We start from the raw sequence: 24,532 nt of genomic DNA, 5'->3' as shown, positions 1-24,532 counted from the left end.
TTATTGACTTTTGTAGAGCTGAAAGATCGTTAGATGTGGTGGATGAATTTTAAAGGATGGCAAGGTGCACTTTTACATTTAATTCAATGTGTTATTTGGCATTTCTTTATAATTATTTGTCAATTTCTGAGTGAAAATTGTTTCAAAGCCTACTTTTTCAGTGTCTTAATCGTTCAGCTTTGGTATGTAATTGGTAATTGTATATCATATAAATAGTATGTGTTACTTGTTTGTCAGGCAAGTGTACTGCAGTGTAATTTAGCTGACATTGACAGCTAAGTAATATCAACAATTACAAACCAGGTTGGAGCTGTGGCACAGCTGTTAGTGCAAAGATACGTTGAAGGAATGTATATGACATTCGTCTTGAAGAAGAATTACATATACACCTAGGATGGCTTTTTTAGCCATTATTTTCATGTTATTTTATATCATTTTATTTTACCGCATGTATTTGTGAAAATGAGCATGTATGTGTAATGTTACCTATGATTAGTCAAAGTTAAGAAGTTAAGATTAGTATTGGAATTGACTTTGATGGTTGATGATGCACTTTAAAAAATGCTGGATTAAATACAAGCCAAGTTGGGTTGAAAATGGACTAACCCAGCAATTGGGTTGTTTTAACCCAGCGATTGGGTTGTTTTAAGCAAACATTTAACCCAACCGCTGGGTTAAAACGAACCATTCACTGGGTTAAAACAACCCAATTTCTGGGTTAAAACAACCCATTTAATGGGTTAAAACAACCCAATTGCTGGGTTAGTCCATTTTCAACCCAACTTGGCTTGTTTTTTTAACCCAGCATTTTTTAGAGTGTGGCGTAGTACGAGAACAGTAGGACGCAAGATCACTTAAGAACGCATATTGATAAACTGCTAAAGTCTGCCAAAAGCCCTATTCAGACGGGACTAGTTTTCCAGGGGGACGTTAGAGAAAATAATGTTTCACAGACATACTTTGATATTTTAATCCCGTCCGAATCTGCCAAGTCAGTGTTTTTCTCACACAACTTCAGTAAAAAAATTCGGCAAACTCAACGGTCCTCCGAGAAATCTAATCCCGTCCGAATGCAAATATCTGTGATTGCTGATGTTGTATTATTCTAACGCTTCTCCTCATGTGTTTTTTTGACCTACCTGAGCGACCGTTTGCATGCTTTAAGTTAGTTTCAATATGGATGGTATCGTTCGGAAAAATTATATTATAAAATTAAAACATGGAAAACATGCGAAGACTGCCCATTTTAATTTGAGTGTCAGGTCACCAAATGCAAGTTTATTATAAACAGCAACTGCTATAAACTTGTGAAGTTTACTTAAAAGTTCACCAAATAATACATTAAAAGATATTTGTAATCCGTGATGCACGCAAGCACAGCACATGACCTTCTGTAACGCCCACGTCTAGAAAACACACACCCTCCTCTGTAATAAACACAGATATGTTAGTCCTGTCCGAATTTGTACATGAAATCACAGACGACGAGTGAGGAAAATTGTAACTCAAACGTTGTTTCATTTGATTTGATTGTTTTGTTTTGTTTTGTTTAGTTTTGAAAATGAATATATGTAGGGAAACTATGACAAAACAGATGGTGAAGGAGTAGCTCAATAAAATATATATTTTTTTTAAAAAGCATAAAAAATGCATGAAGTCATATCACTGGAATATATCTGTAATGTGTCTCGATGGATAAACTGTGTAAATAGAAGATTTTCTTTAGCAGTTAGTGTGGAGACTTTGGCTCTGAAGCATTTTATGCTGACGGCTGTTTATTGTATCCTCAGACGATTATTAGCTGGATACGTTGCTTCTATCTATCACTTTTATTCCTCATCTACCATCTTTCTCTCTCTCTCTCTCCCTCCCTTCCGCTTTGCCTTCTAACTAACAAGGTTTTCCTGCCCACTGAAAAGAGAATGATGATGAGACAGCAGAATGGGAAAGTGAGAAAAGAGAGGAAGAGGGGAAACCATTACTCCGTTTTCACACTTCAATACATCTGCACATCCCTGGGGAGCGTGCCATCTCTCTCTCTCTCTCTCTCTCTCTCTCTCTCTCTCTCTCTCTCTCTCTCTCTCTCTCTCTCTCTCTCTCTCTCTCTCTCTCATCTGTGGGTGTCATAGGGAAGACATATAGTTGCGTAATACTTCACCTATAGAGCATGTACGCTGAAGAGCATAAACGCACACTGATGTTATAGTTCCCCCCCAAAATTTTAATTCTGTCATCTGCTCACTTTCCTCTTCCATGCAACAAAAGAAATTTTGAGGGATTGTGCTGGTCGCTCTTCGTGTAATTACAGGGAACTGAAGCTTCCAAGCTTTAAAATGGATGCAAAAGTAATATAAAAGTCATATGATAGCTTTGTGAAGAACAGACTGAAATTTAAGTTGTTCTCTTGAAATCTTATTTTTTAGTGCTCATGTAAGTGTTCATGTAAGTTTTTGACAGAAGTAGTGGCTCTAATTCATTCTTTTCAGTGAATCGGTTGATCCGGTTTGTCAATTCTCGCTCAGAACTTACTCATGCGGTCACAGCCGTCTGACTGGACCATTTTCATGTTTTAGGGTGCCGTTTTGAAAGCTTCAGTCCCCCTAGGGACTACTTGTGTATTAAAAATGACCACTATACAGGTTTTGAAAGTAATATTCGGGTTCGTAATGTGACATAAAGTTAATTCAATAATTACATTTACGTCACTATTAACCTCATTTCAATCTAAATGGGGAAATGCTATACACTAGGGGTGTAAAAGTTCAATTTACTCACGGTTCGGTTTTTTCTCGCGGTTATAGGGTCACGGTTTTCTGTACGGTTCGGTATGTGCTATGTTCAGGGAAATTAGTTATTAGCTATATTCAACTGTCAAATAAAAATAAAGAAAATAAGAACTTATGATCAAACTACAAGCAACAACACAAATACATACAATCGAGCAAAGATGCATGTAAAATAAACAGTGCTTTTCGGGTATCTAACAGCGGTTTTCAGATACAGAAACTGAATAAAGTAATAAAATATAAAATAATAACATTGCATATTATAATTTTTACTGTATAAATAAAATAAAATGAATCATTATTGAAGTTACAAAAGATATTCAGTCAAAAGCAGTGAGTGATTTCTTTGTCATTTGTTCTTTGATTAACATTAAAATCACAGACAGCAGGAAAACGCTCCTTTTTCTCTTTAAGACATAAATGCATGGATCCAGTACTGTTACACATGAACACATGTCTTTCTCGACTGTTTACGTTTTTCTTAAGAAACAACCCTTTGCTAGGATACTTGCCAAGGCGGGCATGTTGACTATTTTTGTGTGAATTTGTCCGTTCAAGCGCAAGACGTGAAAGAGAACACATTTTTTGCGCGATATCTGCAACGTGTCGTGTGCGCGCTTCAGATGAGTGCACACACACACAAATCTTCTCTCAGCGCGCAACGTGTGGTGTTCAGGTCTCACCAACACCCGGGTGAGGATGGCGTAAATGACTGGGTCATGGTCGAGCAGACGGCTCTCGCATACAAGAGTGACTGTTTTGTCCATGCTTTTTGATCATCGCTGTTGTTGTAATGTATTGGGAAGCCATCTACATAAACATACATTAGCTTAACTCTGTCTGTCTGTTTTATGCTGCGTTCACACCAAAAGCGAATAGAGCGTCTGGCGCGAGTGATATCAATGTTAAGTCAATGGAAAGGCGCGTCTGGAGGTCCCGCGGTGCGGAAGGCACGTTTGAGGCAAATCCGACGCGCGAATGACGCGAAGTGGACGCGAATTGAGCGTCTTGCGCTTTACGCGCGTTACACGCGAGTGGTGCTTTTGTGCATTCACGCGTTTTGAAGCAAATTCGCGTCTGACGCCCGAGTTGAAAGTTTTTTGCTTTGGCATCAATTCGCGCCGCGTTAACCAATCAGGAGCCTGCTTGCTGCTGTCACGTGGTAAAGTGACGTGATGAGAAACCCTGCATAATTTTTTGACTACTATTGTGTCACAAAATGTAGTTTTAAGACTTTTTCAGGTGAGAATGTAGTTGTTTAAAGCTCAAATCGGTGGTTTATTTAGAAAGAGAGCGCCTATTTAAAAAAATAATCTTGTGTTGTTGGAGTTGTGAGATTCAGGTGATCACCGGGCAATCACCGCTCATAACCCCGACGAGAGCAGCCTTTCCTCGGCTAGTCCTTCTGACGTTTGCCGCTGACTCTGATGTCCTGTAGTGGTGCATCTTGTGAAGATCTAACGGCGATCTTTGGTGTCATGAATCTATACTTTGTTGTCTGCCAAATCGTTTTGACTGAGGGCAAAGAGAAATTTCATAGCTTTATTTTTTAAGGATGTTTAAATATACATGCAGTGAAGATAATGTAGGAGTTGCCTGGACCACATTTGTGTGGCTATTAATGTTTAATTTATATTTTTAATGAAAACGAAAAGAGGCAGAGTGGTGTTTTATGACATATTTCTCCTGGAGTGCCTTGAACGCGTGTTTATTTAGCTTTAAACGCTCAATTTATACGCGCGTCCAATTCGCCGCGGACGCGCGAATGGATTCAAAATGTTCACGCGTCAAACTAGACGCGGTAGACACGATTTTGACGCTCTATTCGCGTTTGGTGTGAACACAGCTGCGTTCAAATATAGCGTCAAAATCGTGTCTACCCAGTCTAGTTACACGCGCAGCATTAGGCGTTGTTATTTTCAACAAACCATATTATAGATGCGTCGTCAGATTTGAGATGAACCGCGGTGCAAGTGCATACCGAACCGTGAGTGGAGAACAACTATACGGTTCGTTTTTTTACAACTGTCATATCCCTACTATACACACTTATTGGTTACACACTTATTACTAGTATAGATTAACTCTAACCAAAATAATGTTTTAAAACAATGAATCAAAATGTACCACACATAAATGTCCCTATTACCTGACAGAAATCTGATATACATGTGTCTTGACAAATCACACTTGTTTCTGTAATAGTTCTAGACTCTGAGGGAAATGCCCAACATTTGTAGCCAATCAGAAAACTACTCAATCAGAACACACATTCTGCCTTTTATATGTGTGAGTTTGATGACATGTCTTTAGAGAGTGGAGTTTTGGAAAGTTGTTTATTTCAGTGAATGGAAATCACACTAACTTAGGTCAGATTTAGCCGCCTTACATTCTGTTCTCAATGTATAGCGATACAGTCAAAAGTGTGAGCACACCTACTTTTATTCTTTATTATGAGCATTTTCCACATTTTAGAATTGAAGTCATCAGTACTATGAAGTAAGGGAATTATGCAGTGATCAAAATGTTCATCAGATCAAAGCTCTCTTATATTTGCGCTGCTTCTTTGTCTAAATTTGAGCTCTACACACTCTAAACGTTCAGTCAACCAATTTCATGAAAGGGATTTTAGTATGTTTATTAAGCCATATTCCTCATGGGAGCTATTAGCTGGTGCTTACAATGTGACATTTTAGATTTTACTCTCCTTTGGGGACATTCGGTCCTTGAAGTGTAGGTAAAACCTGACCCACACACACACACCTCAACAACATCATCTTCAGGAGTGTGAAGTACATCCACGTCCCAATTCTGCGCCTCTCTGTAACCATCTCATCCTTTGTTTTCCTGCACTCTCATTTCATCTTTCCTAACTCTTTCATCTTCTCCCTTTATCTTCCTCTCTTCCTCTCCTTGCCTGCACCCTCTCCCTAAATATAGCAGCTTTGAAGCATCCCTCCCCAAAACACACTGCATGACAAAAATCTTTCATTCAGTCTGCGTGTGTGTGAGCAAGGAAAGAGCGAGAGAAAGCCCTAATCAAGGATGTGATTGCCATCTGTTGTGTATTGATAAAAGGCTAAGAAAGACACTGATTATAAAAGAGAGGAAAAAACTGTAGGAAAAAATAAAGAAAACTGCAGAAACCGTGAGTAAAAGAGGAGGAGCGGAGCTATAAAGAGGACACGTGAATAATGCGCATTTTAGAAAGCAAAAAAAGCAGCACTGCATGTAGTAGTGCAGAAAGTGTGTAAAAAAAAAAGGAAGTGTGAAGAAAGACACTGAAACCGAGGAGAAAGGGGTTAGCGGAAGAGGAACGGAGAAGGAGTGGGTGACATTTCTGATCCTCGTTTTGTAATTGAATAATAATCTCCTGCGGGACCTGACCTAGAAGCGCGCAAGTGTGTGTATTAGCATGGGTTTTTTTTTTCTTCTGTGTGAGCTTGTGCAGGACAAAGAGTCAAATGAGAAGGGCCGCTGTGAAATGAAACACTGCCCCCTGTTGTTTGATCAGGGCCTCGCACACATTAAGCATGAAAAATGATCCGGTTTAATGTGCTGTGGCAAAGCATTGCAATAGAACTGCTTTTTCGTTCAAGCAGGACTTACACGTTTTAGAAAGGTCAATGAGATAAATCTTCCCCTTCCTTCTTTTTTTCATATCTGCCCATATCCAAAGTATATATGACGGATGCCATTCGAATAGCAAACACACTGTTATCTTATAATAATCCTTCCTCTCTCTTTCTTTCAGCTTGCGGAGAGAGGGTTACACTGTGCAGGTCAGCGTTAACGACTACCTGGACATCTACTGTCCACACTACAACCAGAGCCAGCGGGGGGCGCTAGAGCGTGGCGTGGCTGAGCAGTACGTTCTCTACATGGTCAGTTACCGAGGATACCGCACCTGCGACCCACAGATGGGCTTCAAGCGCTGGGAGTGCAACCGGCCGCACGCCCCCCACGCACCAATTAAGTTCTCTGAGAAATTCCAGCGTTACAGCGCCTTCTCACTAGGTTATGAATTCAACGTGGGTCATGAGTACTACTATATATGTGAGTAGTTGATGTAATCATTAAAATGTTCTTTATAAAATGTTTTTTTTCTAATAGTTCTGTCACAAACCCCAAATTTAAATGGGCACTTATGTATAGGTTTTATTCATAAAAAACAAATAGTAGTTTTTTTTAATATATATTTTAAATCATATATACTGACATGAGTCGTACCAGTTGCCTAATTCAATTAATTTCGCATTTATTTGTTTAGCGCTTTTCACATTACATATCGTTTCAAAGCAGCTTCATAGAAAGAGCATGTGTCTTACAATTTAGAGGGATCTGTTATCAGAGGTGAATGTACAAATCACACAGTTAGCTAACAATGTATTCATTTAAGGTAGAAACAATGAGCTCATTGAAGTAATGAATGCATGTTGGTTAACAAATGATTAGGATATATAGATAAATGTAACATTGGTGTTGATTCAGAGTTGCGTCATCTGAAGTCCTTGCAGGATTTGGAGTCAACTCTTCACAGGTGTTGGAGCATCTGAAGTCTTCATAAGAGGCTGGATCCAAACTGGAGCTGGCATACTCTCCAGTTACCTCAGGATGGGCATCCTGAGATAAAATAGAAAAGCAAATGGAAAATAATTAGCGTAGCTGCTGTTCATAACATGAAGCAAAGATAAGCATATGCATTTGATCTGATAATACTGGAGTACAAGGTTATGAGGTGTAGGGGAGCGCGGGGCACAATCTAATGCGGTTTTGTTGTAACACGCAGGGTTTAAAGCTTTCCACACATGCCAGGATGACAAACTTAGTGTATTTACTAGTTGCCATATCAACATTATTTAGAGAAATAATTGCGCCAAAATTAAAACATCTTTGGAAGATATCACTGAATATTTATTAACCATAGCAAAAGTACATTTCTTACTTAAGTTTATTTTTCATATCTGTTTTTTGTGTTTATTCAAAATAAGACAAATCTGATATTATTTTAATCTTATATCTGTTATTTAACAGTTCTTTAATGCTGATCTAACAGCAGAAGACACGTTTAAATCCCAGTTGCGCAGGTGGGGTGCTTTGTCACACTGCGTTACAATGAGCCACTATTAGAAATGACTGAGAGTCAATGTTCAGAAATTATTCATTATTTTGTTTTTAATCATGCTGTATAGCTGTATTTAGCAATGTGTTTGTTGTCAAACTCAAAAATGAGTATATTTTTTTAAAAGTTAATAATTGTATTTTATTGACAAAATATTTTAGTTTGTCTTGGATATTTTTTTGATTATATCAGATCATGTTACATCGTGCCCCTAACATGTTACAATGTACCCCACCCATGGGGCACGTTGTCACATTTCACTTCCATTCTTTCGGGGTAAATCAAGAAAAAAGTATACTCTGTATTAATGAAACAAAACCACATAATTGTACTAGACGTGTTAAATTAATGTGGGAAAAAATAAATACTCTGAACCCCATGTGGATTTACACAAACTGAGACAGTCAAAAAGCGTTAGGTTGTACCCGCTCTCCCCTATTATGTGAATGCTTGGCTAAAGAGATACTCTGGCTAAAGAGTGAGTCTGAGCCCCGAACATTATCAGAAAGGCTATTCCAGAGTTTAGGAGCTAAATGTGAAAACGCTCTCCTTTCTTTAGTGGACTTAGATATCCTAGGTAGTACCAGAAGCCCAGAGTTTTGTGATCTTAAAGAGTGCTATGGATTATAGGGCGATAGAAGATCGGCTTGATACACAGGAGCTAAACCGTTTAGGGCCTTATAGGTCAGTAGCAATACTAATACAGAACTTAAAGGGATAGTCACCCAAAAATGAAAATTCTGTCATCATTTACTCACCTTCAAGTTGTTGCAAACCTGTATGAATTTCTTTGTTCTGCTGAACACAAAGGAAGATATTTGGAAGAGTGCTTGTAACCAAGCAGATCTTGGCAGCCATTGACTAGATTTTTCTTTTCCCCACTATGGAAGTCAATGGCTGCGGAGACCTGCTTGGTTACAAACATTCTTCCAAATGTATTCCTTTGTGTTCAGCAGAACACAGAAATGTATACAGGTTTGTGACAACTTGAGTGTGACTAAATGATTACATCATTTTCATTTTTTTTATTTATCCCTTTAAAAGGTAACCAGTGTAGTGATGATAAAATTGGTGTTATATGAACATATTTTCTTGACCTTGTAAGAACTCTAGCAGATGTTTTTTTGGACTAATTGTAGCTTGTTTATTGAGGATGCAGGCTAGTAATGCATTACAGTAGAGGTCATGAATGCATGAACTAACTTCAGAGACAGATAGCATGTTCCGTAGCTTAACAATGTGTCTGGGCTGGAAGAAGACAAGTTGCTGTCTAATATAACACCCAGGTCTTTTACTGTAGAAGATGAAGTAACAGTACATCCTTCTAAACGCAGATTGTATTCTAAGAGATTCTGTAGGTTTTTGGTCCAATAAGTGGAGTGACAGATCGCTGTAACGCCTCAGTTCAAGTGGCTCATGAACCGGTCATCTCTTGCTAGTTCATTTATAGCAAATAAACATGAATGAACATCAGAAGGCATGTTGTTTCAACCGCGGAAAGACGTCAGTACACACCATTTTTTCAAGTTCAAGTCCACCGACATTAATCTACTTACTCACCTGACTGCTTTGTTAGACAAAATCACAGATTCTGCGTAATGATTGGTCAGATCACCTGTCAATCAAACTCCAGACGAAGGGTGAATTTAATAAAACAATGAATCATGTTCTCTGCGTTAACATGAATTATCTTGAACCTGCTGAAATGTTCCTCTAAATATATTCTCTTTTCAACTGTGCATTCTGAATAATGAATCAATATATTTCCCCACTACCAAGGAATTTATCTAGTAAATGCATTTCAGTCGTAGTTTAGCATTGTCGTCTCGCTAAATAAAAGTTTTTACATCTCAAGCGAGTGTATACGTTTTATGTGCACATTCTGGAAATTAGTATTTGTAATTTGTATGCAGTATCTCAATATTTGCGTAGGAATATGTAGATGGAAAGCTAAAGGCCCGTTGCCACAGAAAATGCTTCAGAATTGTTCCTCGGTTTGTGAAAACAAGCTTACAATAGAAGTATCTGGGGAAAATGCTGCACAATTACAAGTGGATTTCTGTCAACAAACTCAGGTGCAAGTGGAAATTATTTTCCGGCTGTCCATAGAACTTGTATTTAACATAATAATCCTTTAAAGTGTTCTTTTGCCGGCGAGTTCCAGAGAGCAGTAGGCATACTTTATCTAAACTCCACTGACAGAAAAGGTTATTACACAGGGAAAGGCATACTGGGGAGCAGATGGAGGTTTAGTGCTTTGTTCAAGGGGACATTGTTTGCAGAAGTGCCTTGGCAGGATCCTCCCTTTCATGGTGTGGCGATTGTACCGCTGAGCCAATCATGGCCCTTCCTGTCGCGGAGTTGGGAATAAAAGAGAACTTTCTGCGTGAGCACCATTATGTGCAGGGTTACAGATAAGTCATACAGATGCAGTTAACAAAAGAAAAACTTGTTAAGAAAACAATTTGCAACCCCAGTGATAGTCTCTAAAGGGCTTTATTGCTATGAAGCAGCAGTTTGAAGAAAGACGGCAAGTTATTACAAACACAACCGTGTTTCATTCATTTTTCCAAATCACAAGTGAGAATAATAGAAAGCTCCTAAGGACAAGCTCAAATGATTCTTTCCCAGCAGTCCATTTGCTCTCAAAACTGCCTTGTTGGTGGAATGGTGACAGGTTCTCCATGCAACGGAGCTTGTTATCGGGATACGGACGTTACGGGAGGCCGCCGATCATCAGTCTTTCTGGCATTTGGGTCAGTCACTACCAATTAGAGCGCACCCGTTTTTGATTGAAAACGTTCTAATGCAGGCTATAAACCGAGTGTTAATAGAGCATTGCTAATGATGATTTTCTGATGCATGTCTCACCTAATGCTAATAGTCGTCTTCATTAGTGAGGTCTGTAGGCAGGTTATTAGCGATAGTATGACAACCATTGGTATTGAAAAATGGTATCGCACTCAAACATTTCTATGATAATGTGGCCCATATGTTTATCAACCTGAAAACAAGAAACGTTATCTTCGTCTTAGCCCAGGGGAGTTTGTTTAGGGCCAATTCATCAATCACAGATGGTATCTGCAGCTTGTGGAAATGGATAATTTAATAAACGTACACCGTATCTGTTTTGATCCGTGTTATTTATTTAGTGTTTGCTTTATCTCGGCAGGAGCTTTGCCTTAGATGCCTTAAAATGGCTATAACATTTGCTCTGCTCTTTTGAAATAAAGAGTTTAATGTGCTACGTCAATGCACTCTAAAGCACTCTCACCAGGTTGCTGCTCATTTCAATTCTTCATGTGAAGAGGTTAGTCATTCTGTGATCATTTAGATATGGAAGACTTAAAGGGACAGCATAAACAACCTGTTGAACTTGATCAGAGTGAGTATGGAAAATGGTCATGTGAAACTAAATTACAGCGTTTTTTGGTGCAAGAAAGTGACTTGCATTATAGGTGGACTTGGAGAAATGAAGAACGATTTAGGTAACGGGTTAAAACCAGTATGGATATGTGAGGAATGTACATCCATCCATCCATTATCTTCTGCTTATCTGGGGCCGGGTTGCGGGGGCAACAGTCTAAGCAGAGACTCCCAGACTTCCCTCTCCCTAGCCACTTCCTCCAGCTCTTCCGGGGGAACCTGAGGCGTTCCCAGGCCAGCCGGGAGACATAATCCCTCCAGGGTGTCCTAGGTCTTCCCCGGGGTCTCCTCCTGGTGGGACGTGCCCGGAACCCTGAGTAGGCGTCCAGGAGGCATCCGAAATAGATGCCAGACCCACCTCAGCTAGCTCCTGTGGATGTGGAGGAGCAACGGCTCTACTCTGAGCTACTCCCGAGTGACCGAGCTTCTCACCCTATATCTAAGGAAGCGCCCAGCCTCCCTGTGGAGAAAGCTAATTTTGGCCGCCTGTATCCGGGATCTTGTCCTTTCGGTCATGACCCACAGCTCATAACCATAGTTGAGAGTAGGAACGTAGATCGACCGGTAAATCGAGAGTTTCGCCTTACAGCTCAACTCCTTCTTGACCACGACAGACCGGTACATCGACCGCATTACTGCAGAAGCTGCACCGATCCATCTGTCAATTTCCCGTTCCATCCTTCCCTCACTCGTGAACAAGACCCCAAGATACTTGAACTCCTCCAGTCTCCACCAAACTGAAGTGGGCAAGCCACCCTTTTCCGACTGAGAACCATGTCCTCGGAATTGGAGGTGCTGATTCTCATCCCAGCCACTTCACACTCGGCTGCCCTGACGGAGTCCAACATACACCGGGAACTAGTCTGACTTACTGCTGGCAATGCGGACCAAGCTCCTTCTCATGTCGTACAGGTACCAAACAGCCCTAAGCAGTGGGCCCCGGACCCCATACTCCCAGAGCACCATCAACAGAACGCCATGAGGAACACAGTCGAATGCCTTCTCCAAATCCACAAAAAACACGTGGATTGGTTGGGCAAACTCCCATGAAACCTCCAGCACCCTGGAAAGGGTATAGAGCTGGTCTAGTGTTCCACGACCGGGATGAAAACCACACTGTTCCTCCTGAATCCGAGGTTCCACTATCGGACGAATTCTCCTCTCCAGTACCCTGGCATAGACTTTCCCGGGGAGGCTGAGAAGTGTGATCCCCCTGTAGTTGGTACACAGTCATCCGGTCCCCCTTCTTGAAAAGAGGGACCACCACCCCTGTCTGCCAATCCAGAGGTTCAGTCCCAAACCGCCACGCAATGTTGTAGAGGCATGTCAGCCAAGACAGCCACACAACATCCAGAGACTTGAGGTACTCAGGGCAGATCTCATCCACCCCCGGTGCCTTGCCACATACAGTACTGTTTATATATTTTATTGTAAATAAATTGAATTGTGAAATGCAGTTTAAATCTGTTGTGTTCTACTTTGTTGGTACATTTACAGTGCCGTCAACGTTAACACATTAACACATACAATTAAATTTTTTCCAGTTTAACGCATTACAAATATTTAATACAAAGTAACGCAGTATCTGTTTTTTTCTGTCATTCTTTGGCTAGCGTTACATTATATGATCACGCTCTTAGTCATGCAAATGCTTTTGAACCATCCATGCACGACAAGACAAAAGAGAACGCGCTGTCTGTGAAAGTTCTGTCACACACACAACGCACAGAAATACTCGCGGCAGTATCATGAGCACAGACAGAACGTCAGAAACGAGTTCTCTTTCGTGCTTGAACGAACAATAACATACAGAATTATGCCAAAATGTCCGTTTTGTTAAGTATTCTCATAAGAGCAGTCTTAAATTAGTTTAATAACGTCTTAAATTAACATTAAGAGTTGTGAGAAAATGGGTCGGTGTGACAGCACGTCATTTCTGCGTCATGTTTGGCAGCGGCAGATCTTAAAGTGACAGCAGCCACTAATGATTTATGTCAAAGAACAAAGTAAACAGAGGAAATGAATCACTGCTCTTGACTAAAGAACTTTTGTAGCTTTAATAAGAATTAGTCTATATTTAATTCATATGCAGTGCAGACTGTTAACTTTATAACTTTATAACATTTTTGTAGCCTATTCCTACCTGTTGGACAGGAAGGCCACGTGTAAATATGACATTTATTATGGGTTTATGTGTGAGGATTGTTTTAAGTTCACTTAAATTAAAGGGGGGGGGGGGGGTGAAACACTCATTTTCAGTTAATCTCATGTCAATCTTGAGTACCTATAGAGTAGTACTGCATCCTTCATATCTCCAAAAACTCTTTTGTTTTATTATAAAAGAAAGATACGCTGTACCAAGTCTAAAGCTAAAGAATGACGAGCGCACGCAGCTATCGCGTTGATCTATGCATGTTTACATAGAAAAACTATTAATATTAATACTAATAAATTATTAGTATTATTGTATTATTTCTTATCATATACCTTATAGAAAGAGAGTCGCGTTTGTTTCTATTGAGCCTGATTTCTCAAAATGGTGTGTGTGTGTGTGTGTTTGTGCTTATCCTGGGTACCATGACAACAGTGCGAGTTATAGTAAGCATGAGCACTCATCACAGGAATGCGCACAGAGTAACGGCCGAGCTCAGAATTTTGACTGAATAATACGGTTTCTTTCTCACAAAACCTTATAGTATGCCTCCTGAAAATATATTTTTTGTAATGTTTTAGCCTGGTCGCTATTCACTGCCATTATAGGAAGGAGCGCGTGTAGGACTATTTTTTTTAATTTCTGCTTTTGAGGTCCGAAAAAGATAGAAGGACATAGAGCATTGCAACAACAGCAGGTTGAGTAAAATATGGCTTTATTTTCATTTCAGGGTGAACTATCCCTTTAATGTTTAAAATTGGGGGGGAAATCTTTCATTGAGACATCAGGTGTATTAGTATCAGTGAGACTGGCCCTCATTCATAAAAAGATGCCATTAAAAAATATTTAAAATACACTGTCTTAGTTTTTTTCTGAATTAATTTGGGATTAACTGTGACATTTTTACATCATAAAGTACATTAAAAATTTATAAAATGTATGTGTTTTTAATCTAGTTAATTTTTTTAATCGATTCACAGCACTACTTAACATTTATTCTTTTAGCTTTGGACAAAAGCATCACGTCACATGACCTCATTACATTTCAGTATAGCAGTATTTCATATAGATAATGATTTTTAGAATACATACTAGTTTGACCTGGTGCTACATTTGTTACTTCCTATACTATACTTTTTACTATAACTGTGCATAAAACAATATAGAATCTCACAATACAATGTGCTTGACATTTCATTTTCATGTGACGAATGAACCGTGAAATAATGCTGATTTGTAACATCGATATTTTGACTCATTATTTGATTGGACTGATAAACTAGACATCTAGACATTTTTACAAATAATAACTAGACACCAATCACATTACATGAAGAGGTAATGTGACTGCAATGTAGAATACTATTATTTGTAACGTTTATTATTGCATAATACTACTTGCTATTTACTTGATGGTGTCCATATAGTAAGCTACAGTAGTATTACATTCTGAACCTAGAAGGGATGTCAGTGCATGTCATTGTCCAGTAGGTGGCAGTAGGTTAATGTTTGTTCTGTCATGTGTTGTTGCAGCTTCACCAATCCATCACCACGGACACAGCTGTTTAAGACTGCGGGTGTTCGTCTGCTGTTCTACAGGTGAGCATCATCACACACACAAAGAAACAAAAAAAGCACGTAAACTGCAAGAGGTCGTCATGATGGTGGTTTTAATGTGTGTTTGTGTGTGAGCAAATTATTTTCAGAACTTAATGCTGGAACACGTTCTGTGGCCTCTCTGATCAGAGCCATGTGTGGAGACGTCCTCTCATCCCCTGCTCTCTCTTTCAGTTTCTCTTGTCGCTCTTTTGCTCTTTCTTTCTTTGATAGCGTAACTCATGCAGCTCTTGAAGAAAAGTTGAACCCCTCGCTGCATTGAGGTCTGTTCAACAAGAACGATATATCTTTATAGTTATCGTCCTTGGTGTGAACAGGCCTTAAATCACAAACATTTCTGTGTTACATTACAAGTGTGTGTATTTGTTGAAGTTTTTAAATGTAAACTATATTGAGCTAATACATAGATGCATTTTGCAACAAAAAAGTATTCTATGGTTTAGCAGCGTTTTCATTTTATTTTATTTATTTTTTTAGTAAAAAGACTATATTGACAAATTGCAGTGAATGACAGTGGAAAAATACAAAAGACAGGCTAATACATTTTTAAGTATGCCTTAAAAATGGTTGTGACATGAAAAAATCAAACTTGATGTTTAGAGGTCTTTGTAGCAAGTTTCATCGCTTAAAACGTCCTCCTCATTATAAACGAAACATTAATAAAAAAGTTTTAAAAAGTGGCTTATTTTGATACTTGGGTCTCCAGAGAAATGTGATTTTGTAACATCATAATGGAATATTTTATTTAAACAAATGTAATATCACTCACTTTATAGATGTTTTTACAATACATTTGTCCAGTTGTAAGGGTTTTAAGGTATTTTTTAAATTTATTTAAATAATTAAACTACTTTTTATTGTGTGTTTACTCCATCAGGGATGTGTTGTGGTATCGCCCTTTCATTTTGCGTGTTCGTTTGATGTGTTTTCTGCATTGTAACTAATTTAGTTTTTTGTTTTTTACAAATTATGGAACAAAAAGCATTGGGTCTCCCATTGATGTCTAAGTTTATTTATATAAGTTAAAAAAATTCCTTAAAACCCCCAACACTGTATAAATGTGGAGTAAAAACATTAATAACGTGAGTGATATTACATTTGTTTTTAAAAAATTACATTATAATGTTACAAAATCACATTTTATTGTCTGGGGCCAACATCTTTTTCCAAATTTTTCACGCTAACATACGACCAGATATCATTCCAATTCATTTTTTTATTTGTAGAGCTAGCAAGTGTCAACCATCACATCAAGTCTCATGCCATTAAGATGAAGATAACTTTTTTTTTTGTTTATTTCAGCAAATGTTATTTGGAGTCAAAAAGATACTGAATAGCTTATAACTTTATTAACATATTGTGAATCTCAAGGAACATATTAAAATAATTGTAAAAATCCATGTCTTTTGTGTTCAAATAGTGTTTCACGAGTTCACACTTACAAATAGGTTAGATAGAGTAGAAGGTATAGGTATTTGGCGTGCTGTCCGAGGAGAGAGCTCCGTGCTCTGTATTTGGCCCGGACCCAGAGGACTCCCCCTGTAAGAGTGAGGAGTGCTGAAAACTGTTGAGGAACGTAGGCGAGTCGACTGTGTATATATGTATAGGCCTCCTCTCATGCTGATAGGATAGACGTAACAATTATTGATGACATGTTGATTGGATGGTTCTGAATATGCTCCTCCCAAACTTTGTTAATGAAACATCATTTGGGGTTACTGTATGCACTGTCTGAAATCATGTTTTTCTTTGCTACAGTCTCTAATGCAGATGACGACTCAAACCAGAGTCCACCTGACTACACTGTCAGACCCCAACCGCATGACATCGGTGAGTGAACACACACACACACACACATTTGTGAAGCCTGTACATGCATTTGCTTTATAAAAGTATGTTTATCTGCTCTCGCAAATATGGCTTTTTCCCATTTAATGTGCCTCATGAGCATCTTAAATTCCTCATAAAAGCCTGAATGACCATAACGCCCAGTGACCAGGGGATGACCAATTTCAAACAAATGAATGCATTTATTCATTCCCTCTATTTTTGCTTTCTCACCCTCACTCAACTACTGTTTTTATTCGGAGAAATCGAGCTGTAAATGTGCAGTGAGGCATTATGACTGCACATCTGAAATGTATGTCCGGCGAATACTCAGAAACCCAAGTTCACATCAGGATCACAGGAAGATCATCCGGACACTGCAGGATGCACAGCTTGGCTCAACGCCCACATGCCCTTACTAAAGCACATAACAACAAATAGCTGGCACTTTACACCACCGTAGGCATCCAAAAGCACTCTAGCAGTAGGACGTCTCTGTGTGTGTGTGTGTGTGGGGGGGGGGGGGGGGGGGGGGGGTACATGTGTGTTAATGCACACGAAACATTAAAATGGAAACTGATTCTTGTATCCATTAATGGCACACATACACCATATGAACCAAATTGACCCTCTTTTAAAGCTGTCAACATCTTGTTAGTGTTCCCAAACCATGTCTAATAAAAAACACATTGCTGACAGGTCAACTATTATAAAGGGGGGAAAAATCTTGCGTGTTGCAGTTTTGAGGAGTAAGTTTTACTTTGTTTCCTGTCAACAGCTTCATAATACCGTCATTTGTGCTGATGCTGCATTAAAACATTTATTCTGCATTATGTAGTGTGTTCCAGTCAGGGATTATTCTCGATGAAACCAATGTGAAAAGATAGGGTTACAGTTGTCAAAAAAGCAATGCATAATCACTATTCTGAAAAGTCTTCCAAAGACCCAGGAGACCTGATGTTTCTTTTTTCAGCTTGCTAGGTCACACGGAAAGAATTTGTACACTAGTTTCAGTTTTTAAAAAAAAGTGAAACAGCTTTTTGTACTTTTTTTCTCTTTATTTGGCTAATAGGCTATTTAAATAACTATTTCTTCTAAGTTTTTTCTTATCATTTATGGACATACTATTATTATTATGTTCCATCTTATGTTGTTAAATTAATGTTTATTGCAATTTTTGTTTAATGTTTTGGTATATAAAAATTATTTTAGTTAATGAAATATACATTTTCTTATTGTAAATTTAAAGGTGCAGTGTGTAATATTTTGGAGGATCTATTGACAGAAATGCAATATTATATACATAACATGTTTTTAATGGTGTATAAAGTTCTTAAATAATGAACCGTTATGTTTTTATCACCTTAGAATGAGCCATTTCTCACCATTTTGCGCCGCCATGTTTCTACAGTAGCCCTAAACAGACAAACTTTTCTACAGGGCGCTAGTCACTCTCTGCTATCTCAGACGACCACATCTTTGTCCTGTGTCGGCCACCGTAGCTTCTCTATGTGCTTCGAAAGGGAGGGGTGAGCAGTGGGCGATTGTAATTCGCAACCTCATCTCTGCCACTAAAATTTACACAGTGCACCTTTAAGGTCAATCTGTAAAAATTAAAATGTTGCTACCATATTTTTTATGGTAAATTTCTAGTTGCCGTTTTTTCTAGGCCCCGATATACTTCAAGTAAAATCGAAGAACAAACCAGTGACATAATTTTTTTATCTATCATTGGTCCGTGGCGATGATGTAAGGTGTGCTCTGAGGCTCCGCCTTTTTGATGTGCAAATCTTGTCCGGTTCATTTCTTCTGTTCAGTCCGTCGAGGTCAGATGTCACCAGTAAAAACATGAACACACTGGAGAGCTGCTTCATAGTAATTATAGAAATTGTCATTCGAATTGAAAGCTATACTGACACTTTTTCATGTTTAAATCTTTCCCCACCATTGACGAGTTTTCTCATCCTTTATATGAAAACTAGTGCTTGTCAATCGACTAAAAAAATTACAGAACTAATCACACTTTTTTCTGTAATTAATTGGGATTAAAACAATTTTTTTTATTTTTTTTTTTTATTTTTTCATAGAGTTTTTCATATTTTTATATTGTAAAAATGTCACAGTTACTCTCCAAATTAATGTAGAAACAACTTAAAGACATTCATTATGAATGAAGGCCAGTATCACTGATACTAAATTACTATGAAATTGATTTTTTTTAAACATTAATGATACACATTCAATATTTCAGTATAATTGAAAACTATATAAATTTCAACATTTATTAGGCTTTTAAAAAAAAACTTTTAAGTTAAGTGAACTTAAAACAATCTTCACATAAACACTTTATAATAAATGTCATATTTACCTGTGGCCTTCCTACCTGTCTAATATACAGACATTTTATAAAGTTATCAAGCAGTCTGCACTGCATAAATAATAAATTAAATATAGATTAATCCTTATTAAAGCTTCAATTTTCTCTGTTACCTTTATTCTTTGATTAACATTAATAAGAGACAGCATTAGTGGCTGCTGTCACTTTAAGATCTAAAGCACGTCACTAGACAATCGTGTTGGTATGCTGAAAATGTATTTCAAACTTCTTTTTACCCCTAAGCAAAGAACAAACTGTTTTGCAATAATGCAGTTTTTCACATGAAATTCACAGCTTGGATATAACCAGCATTTTTTGGATATATATATATATGTTTTTTACTTTTGCACACTGAACAATTCTGGTACGGTGTTGGATCAGGACTTGATGTCCAACGTCAAATCTTGGACTTTAAGCAAAAGCAGTTGAGAACCACTAGGGTATAAGACTATATTTGTTTGACAGGAATGTTGTTCCAGGCCCAAGATGCTGATTCAGGAACATATCCTACTTAGTCACACAAAGAAGAGCTAAGCAGAACCAGTCCAGTCGGAAATGTACCTACGAGTGTTAACAGTAACAAATTCCAGACATTTCCCTGATGTGTTGACACCGCTCCGCTGATATGTCCATTGAGCTGTGTGTCTATGTTCACTCACGTCTGCTATCACAGCAGCGTTTAACCTCTAACTGCCCAAGCGTCCTTTATCAGCATACAGCGTGGCTGCTGCTGATAAGAAATGTCACATATTCTCTGTTTCTTCCCAGTCTTCTCTCTACAATTATATCTCATGTTTTGATAAGATTTCTCTCTCTCTACCTCCTCTCTTCTTTATTTCTCCTTTTCTCTGCCTTTCTCTCTTTCTAAGTGATTGTTTTCATCATCAATAACCTTCGTAGAATGTTATATTGAGCTTTGGGGCCAGTAATAATACAGAAAATGAATGGATGCGTTTTATGTTCCTTATATTTAGAGAAGGCTGTGGGGAAACCATTACAGTTGCTGTAGGTGATTACAGTACTCAAAGAGGACTCTCCCCTGCTCCCTTTGTCATTCTGTGATATTTAGTAGGTGATATATTACCGTCTATGTCAATGTCTAAACTTTGACGTCTAGCTTTTGGTTGCACTGGCTTAATGGTAAGTGCATGTCCTCCTGACATTGAGCCATGGTGCTCATATAAGGGATGCAGGTTTGATTCCAGCCTACAGTGATGTTCCGATCTCATTCCCTCTCTCTGTTTCCAATCTTTTAATTTCCTCTCTTGAATATGATATCCTCTGATAAGAGCAGCCTAACATGATGGAAATAAAGAGCTAAAGTTAGCCATCACTCAGTGAGAGATTGACAGTTGACTGATAGGTTATTTATTTTAATTTTTTTTCTGAATGATATCACAAATGTTTTGGACATTTTGTGATAATATACATGAAGTTGTAGATTTATCAAACAGGATGGAATGTTGGAAATCCAGCTTTGCTAATACCGGTACTCACTTTTCAATTAGAGAATAGATCTGGAATTGGTCTCCATCTCAGAGTAAAACATAAGACCAGCAATTATGATATTAAGTTTCAAGTAATAAATAAATCATATTACCTATACATATTGTATTATAAAATGTTTTTCGAAAAAAGCCTCTTATGCTCACCAAATATATAAAGAAAATTGTAATAACAGTAATATTATGAAATATTATTGTTATAATTTTAAATAAGTACTTTACAAGCCATATGCTGACTTGGTGCTCATTTCTTATTATTATCAATGTCATTATTTTTCAGGATTTGATTGAAAGTTCAATAGAACAGCATTTGTTTGAAATATAATCTTTTAGAACATTATAAATGTCTTTACTGACACTTTTAATCAATTTGCTTCCTTGCTGAATAAAAGCTGAAAAATTATATATGTATATTTGTAAATGCTTTACTCTGAGGCGGCGTACATAGTTTTTAGACTTTTTATCAGTATAAAAAGTAGAGATTGCACCGATTGCACTTTTCTTGGCCGATTCCGAAGTGTGACCTGCCAATACCGATTTTTGGCGATTCTTTCTAAAAACTATAATTGACAGCATATACAATGAAAAATCTACTTTTCTTCAACGCAACACAAAAAAGTCAGTAATAAAGTAAGAACAAATAAATATATTGCAAACAACAGCACAAATAAATGCAATAGAGTAAAGAGAGATTAAATAAACATGGCGTTAAGTTTTTCAGGTGGTTATTATTCAGGTAAGAAATACTACAGAAATTAAAGTAATCAAATGTAAAATAACACTGGATAGTCTTCATTGTAAAAATGATATACAGGTTAATGCTTACAATTAAAGTAACAAAAGTTATTCAGTAAGAACTGAGAGTGATTTTCTCTGTCTTTTGTTCTTTGATAACATGACAGACAGCAGCAGGTTTATTTGGCTGCTGTCACTTTAAGAGCTAAGGCACGGATCCAATATACTGTTACACAACATGCGTTATCTCAACTATTTACGCTTCAAAACTTACTGTGTTTAACTGAATACTCCCTAAGATGAGCATTTTGACATCATTTTGTATGTATTTGACAGTTTAAGCACCTTAAGCCACTTATTTTGGTACTTCCAACTCACAAGAAGTGGCTTGTGTGCTCCACTTATCATCCACCATCAGTGGTGTGGACGCTTTTGATGTGAGCACAAAACCTGTGGGAATGACTAAAAGAATGCACAATACAAGCACTACAGAGCTCCAGACAAAATAAATCAATTAAGGAGCCATTGGCTCCATAAGTGGAAAAATTGACGCCAAGTTATTTTTTTAAGTGCCAAGTTATATTTAAGTACCACAAAAGAATAAACATGTTCAGTTAAAGTAGGAACTGAATTGCTTTTCCAAATTGAGAACCACATACAGCCACAAAGTATTGCTCTTTACACAGAATCTGAACCAGTGTCACAGACCATAATAATGTAAGCATTACTATTTGGCCTCCTGCTAATGCATCCTATAAACGTTGTTGTATGTCTTGCACACACCCAGTCTATTTTTCTTTATTAATATTTGTACGGCAGCTCAACATGCAATTATATGGGCGGCGTTGAATTTCACTTTTAGCTCATGTAGACAACAGGTTAAGTAAAAATATAAGGATTATGTGATATAGTGATATATTTAGCTAAATGCCCCTCTCTATAGTTGTTTTTCTAGCTGACTAACGAGTTAATGAACATTGAATGGCTTTTCTGAGGTAAATTTTGATGTTACGTGACATGATTGTTCTCTTTCCAAGGTCAAAATGCTGATTGAGCGATCTGTCAGGCCACATTAAAGAGCGCCAAAACAACATTTATTTCTTGTATTTCATGATAAAATTTACATAATTTGAAAGCTGAAGGTTTAATTGTTTAATTGTTTACTTAAATTAACAAACACATCAAAAGTGTCAATTAAAGGGTTAGTTCACCCAAAAATGAAAATTACCCCATGATTTACTCACCCTCAAGCCAGCCTAGGTGTATATGACATTCTTCTTTCAGACTAATAAAATCCAAGTTATATTACAAAAAAAGTCCTGGCTCTTCCAAGCTTTATTAAGGCAGCGACTTAAGTCCAAAAAAGTGCATCTATCCATCACATAACTGCTCCACACGGCTCTGGGGGGTTAATAAAGGCCTTCTGAAGTGAAGTGGCACGTTTGTGTAAGAAAAATATCCATATATAAAACTTTATAGACTAAAATCTATAAAGTCGAGTTACGGCAAAAGAGTAGGCTTGACACATGGCTTGACACATGCGTATTGATGAACGCAGAAGCGCAGAGGATAGAGCAAAACAAAACACCGGTCATGAATTAGATGTCTAAAATGAGAATTTTTAAAGAGAAATAGTGGAGGATTTCAATATAAGAGAAAAGGGGCTTGAGTTTGTTGCCCAGTCCGATCCGCAAGAGGCGTCAGGGGGTTACTCTTTTGCTGTAAGTCGACTTGCATACCGCTGACCGCCGGAGGCTAGTTATTTTAGTCTGTAAAGTTTTAAATATGGATATTTGTCTTACACAAACGCACCACTTCACTTCAGAAGGCCTTTATTAACCCCCTGGAGCCGTGTGGAGCAGTTATATAATGGATAGATGCACTTTTATGGACTTCAAAAATAGGGGTGTGAATCTACACTGATCTCACGGTTCGGTTCGATTACGATTATCATACCATCGATTCAGTTCAATTCGATATCACGATGCGTCACAATGCATTGACGATGCACTGCATCCTCATACAATTTTGTCAGTCAGTTATATGAACTGAACCTTTAATTTTACCTGCTCAAAGAAAACACGCTTCTTGAATGTATCAAACAAAACTCAAGTCTGGGCACAGAAGACAACAGGAGCATTTAGAACAAATAGAAACAAATGATTAAAAGCCACTTCAGGAGGTGGTCTGCGCTCAATACAGTCAAAACAAAAGTCTAAATGCATCTGGTTGCTGAAACCACATATGTAACTTTTACTCCTCGCAACAAAAAAATGAACGTGTGAGCGTGTTATGGGCTATATGATATAGCCAGATATACTAAAGCACGCATCCCGCAGACAAGCAGCTCCGTATCTCTTCATCAAGCTAACGCACACACTACCGAAAGTAAAGTTGCAGGTGCTCAACATACAATCATATTCATTTAAAGTAAAGAAACTGAATGATCTGACCGGTGCTGTTGCCATTGGCTCAATGGTGATCAATAAAATGCAGCTCATATCTGTTGTTTTGGGTGACGTGAACTCCAATAAATCTGCATACGGGAAATTTAGATCGGATTTATATCCGTTTTGCAGAGATACATTTATGTGCCCAGGTGTAAATGAAATCGTTTAGTTAACACAGCGCATGTGTTCTCCAGGTCGTGCTTACCAGATTGTTCATAAAAGCTAAAATGTGCCCAGATGTCGTCTTTTAAAGTAGTCTGAGCATTTGAATTACTCTCACTCGCGTCTTGCCTCCCATTGACATTGTATGCTACCACGACACAGCACGTACGTGACAAATGACGTCAGAAAAGAATCAGTACATTTTAATCGGTTATGGTCTATTACTGAACCGATACCGATGTATCGAAGAAACGATTAATTTCGATACCCCTATTCAAAAATTACCCAACAAGTCGCTGCCTTTATAAAGCTTGGAAGAGCCAGGACTTTTTTAATATAACTCTGATTGTATTCGTCTGAAAGAAGAATGTCA

General features: G+C 37.9%; 1 protein-coding gene across 1 annotated transcript in view; it reads left to right on the top strand.

Annotated features, from left to right (window-relative positions):
- Positions 1–24,532, top strand: part of efna3a (ephrin-A3a) — a 148,483-nt gene that overhangs the window by 121,504 nt on the left and 2,447 nt on the right. Inside the window, exons 2-4 of the mRNA XM_079829152.1 lie at positions 6,541–6,842; positions 15,020–15,085; positions 16,862–16,933. Coding sequence (XP_079685278.1) covers positions 6,541–6,842; positions 15,020–15,085; positions 16,862–16,933 — 440 coding nt within the window. The remainder of the gene's footprint in view (positions 1–6,540; positions 6,843–15,019; positions 15,086–16,861; positions 16,934–24,532) is intronic.

This window comes from Gobio gobio, assembly GCF_949357685.1.
Source record: "Gobio gobio genome assembly, chromosome: 11".
Lineage (NCBI taxonomy): Eukaryota > Metazoa > Chordata > Actinopteri > Cypriniformes > Gobionidae > Gobio > Gobio gobio.
Note: the sequence above shows the minus strand (reverse complement) of the source record. Positions and strands in the feature narration are given on the sequence as shown.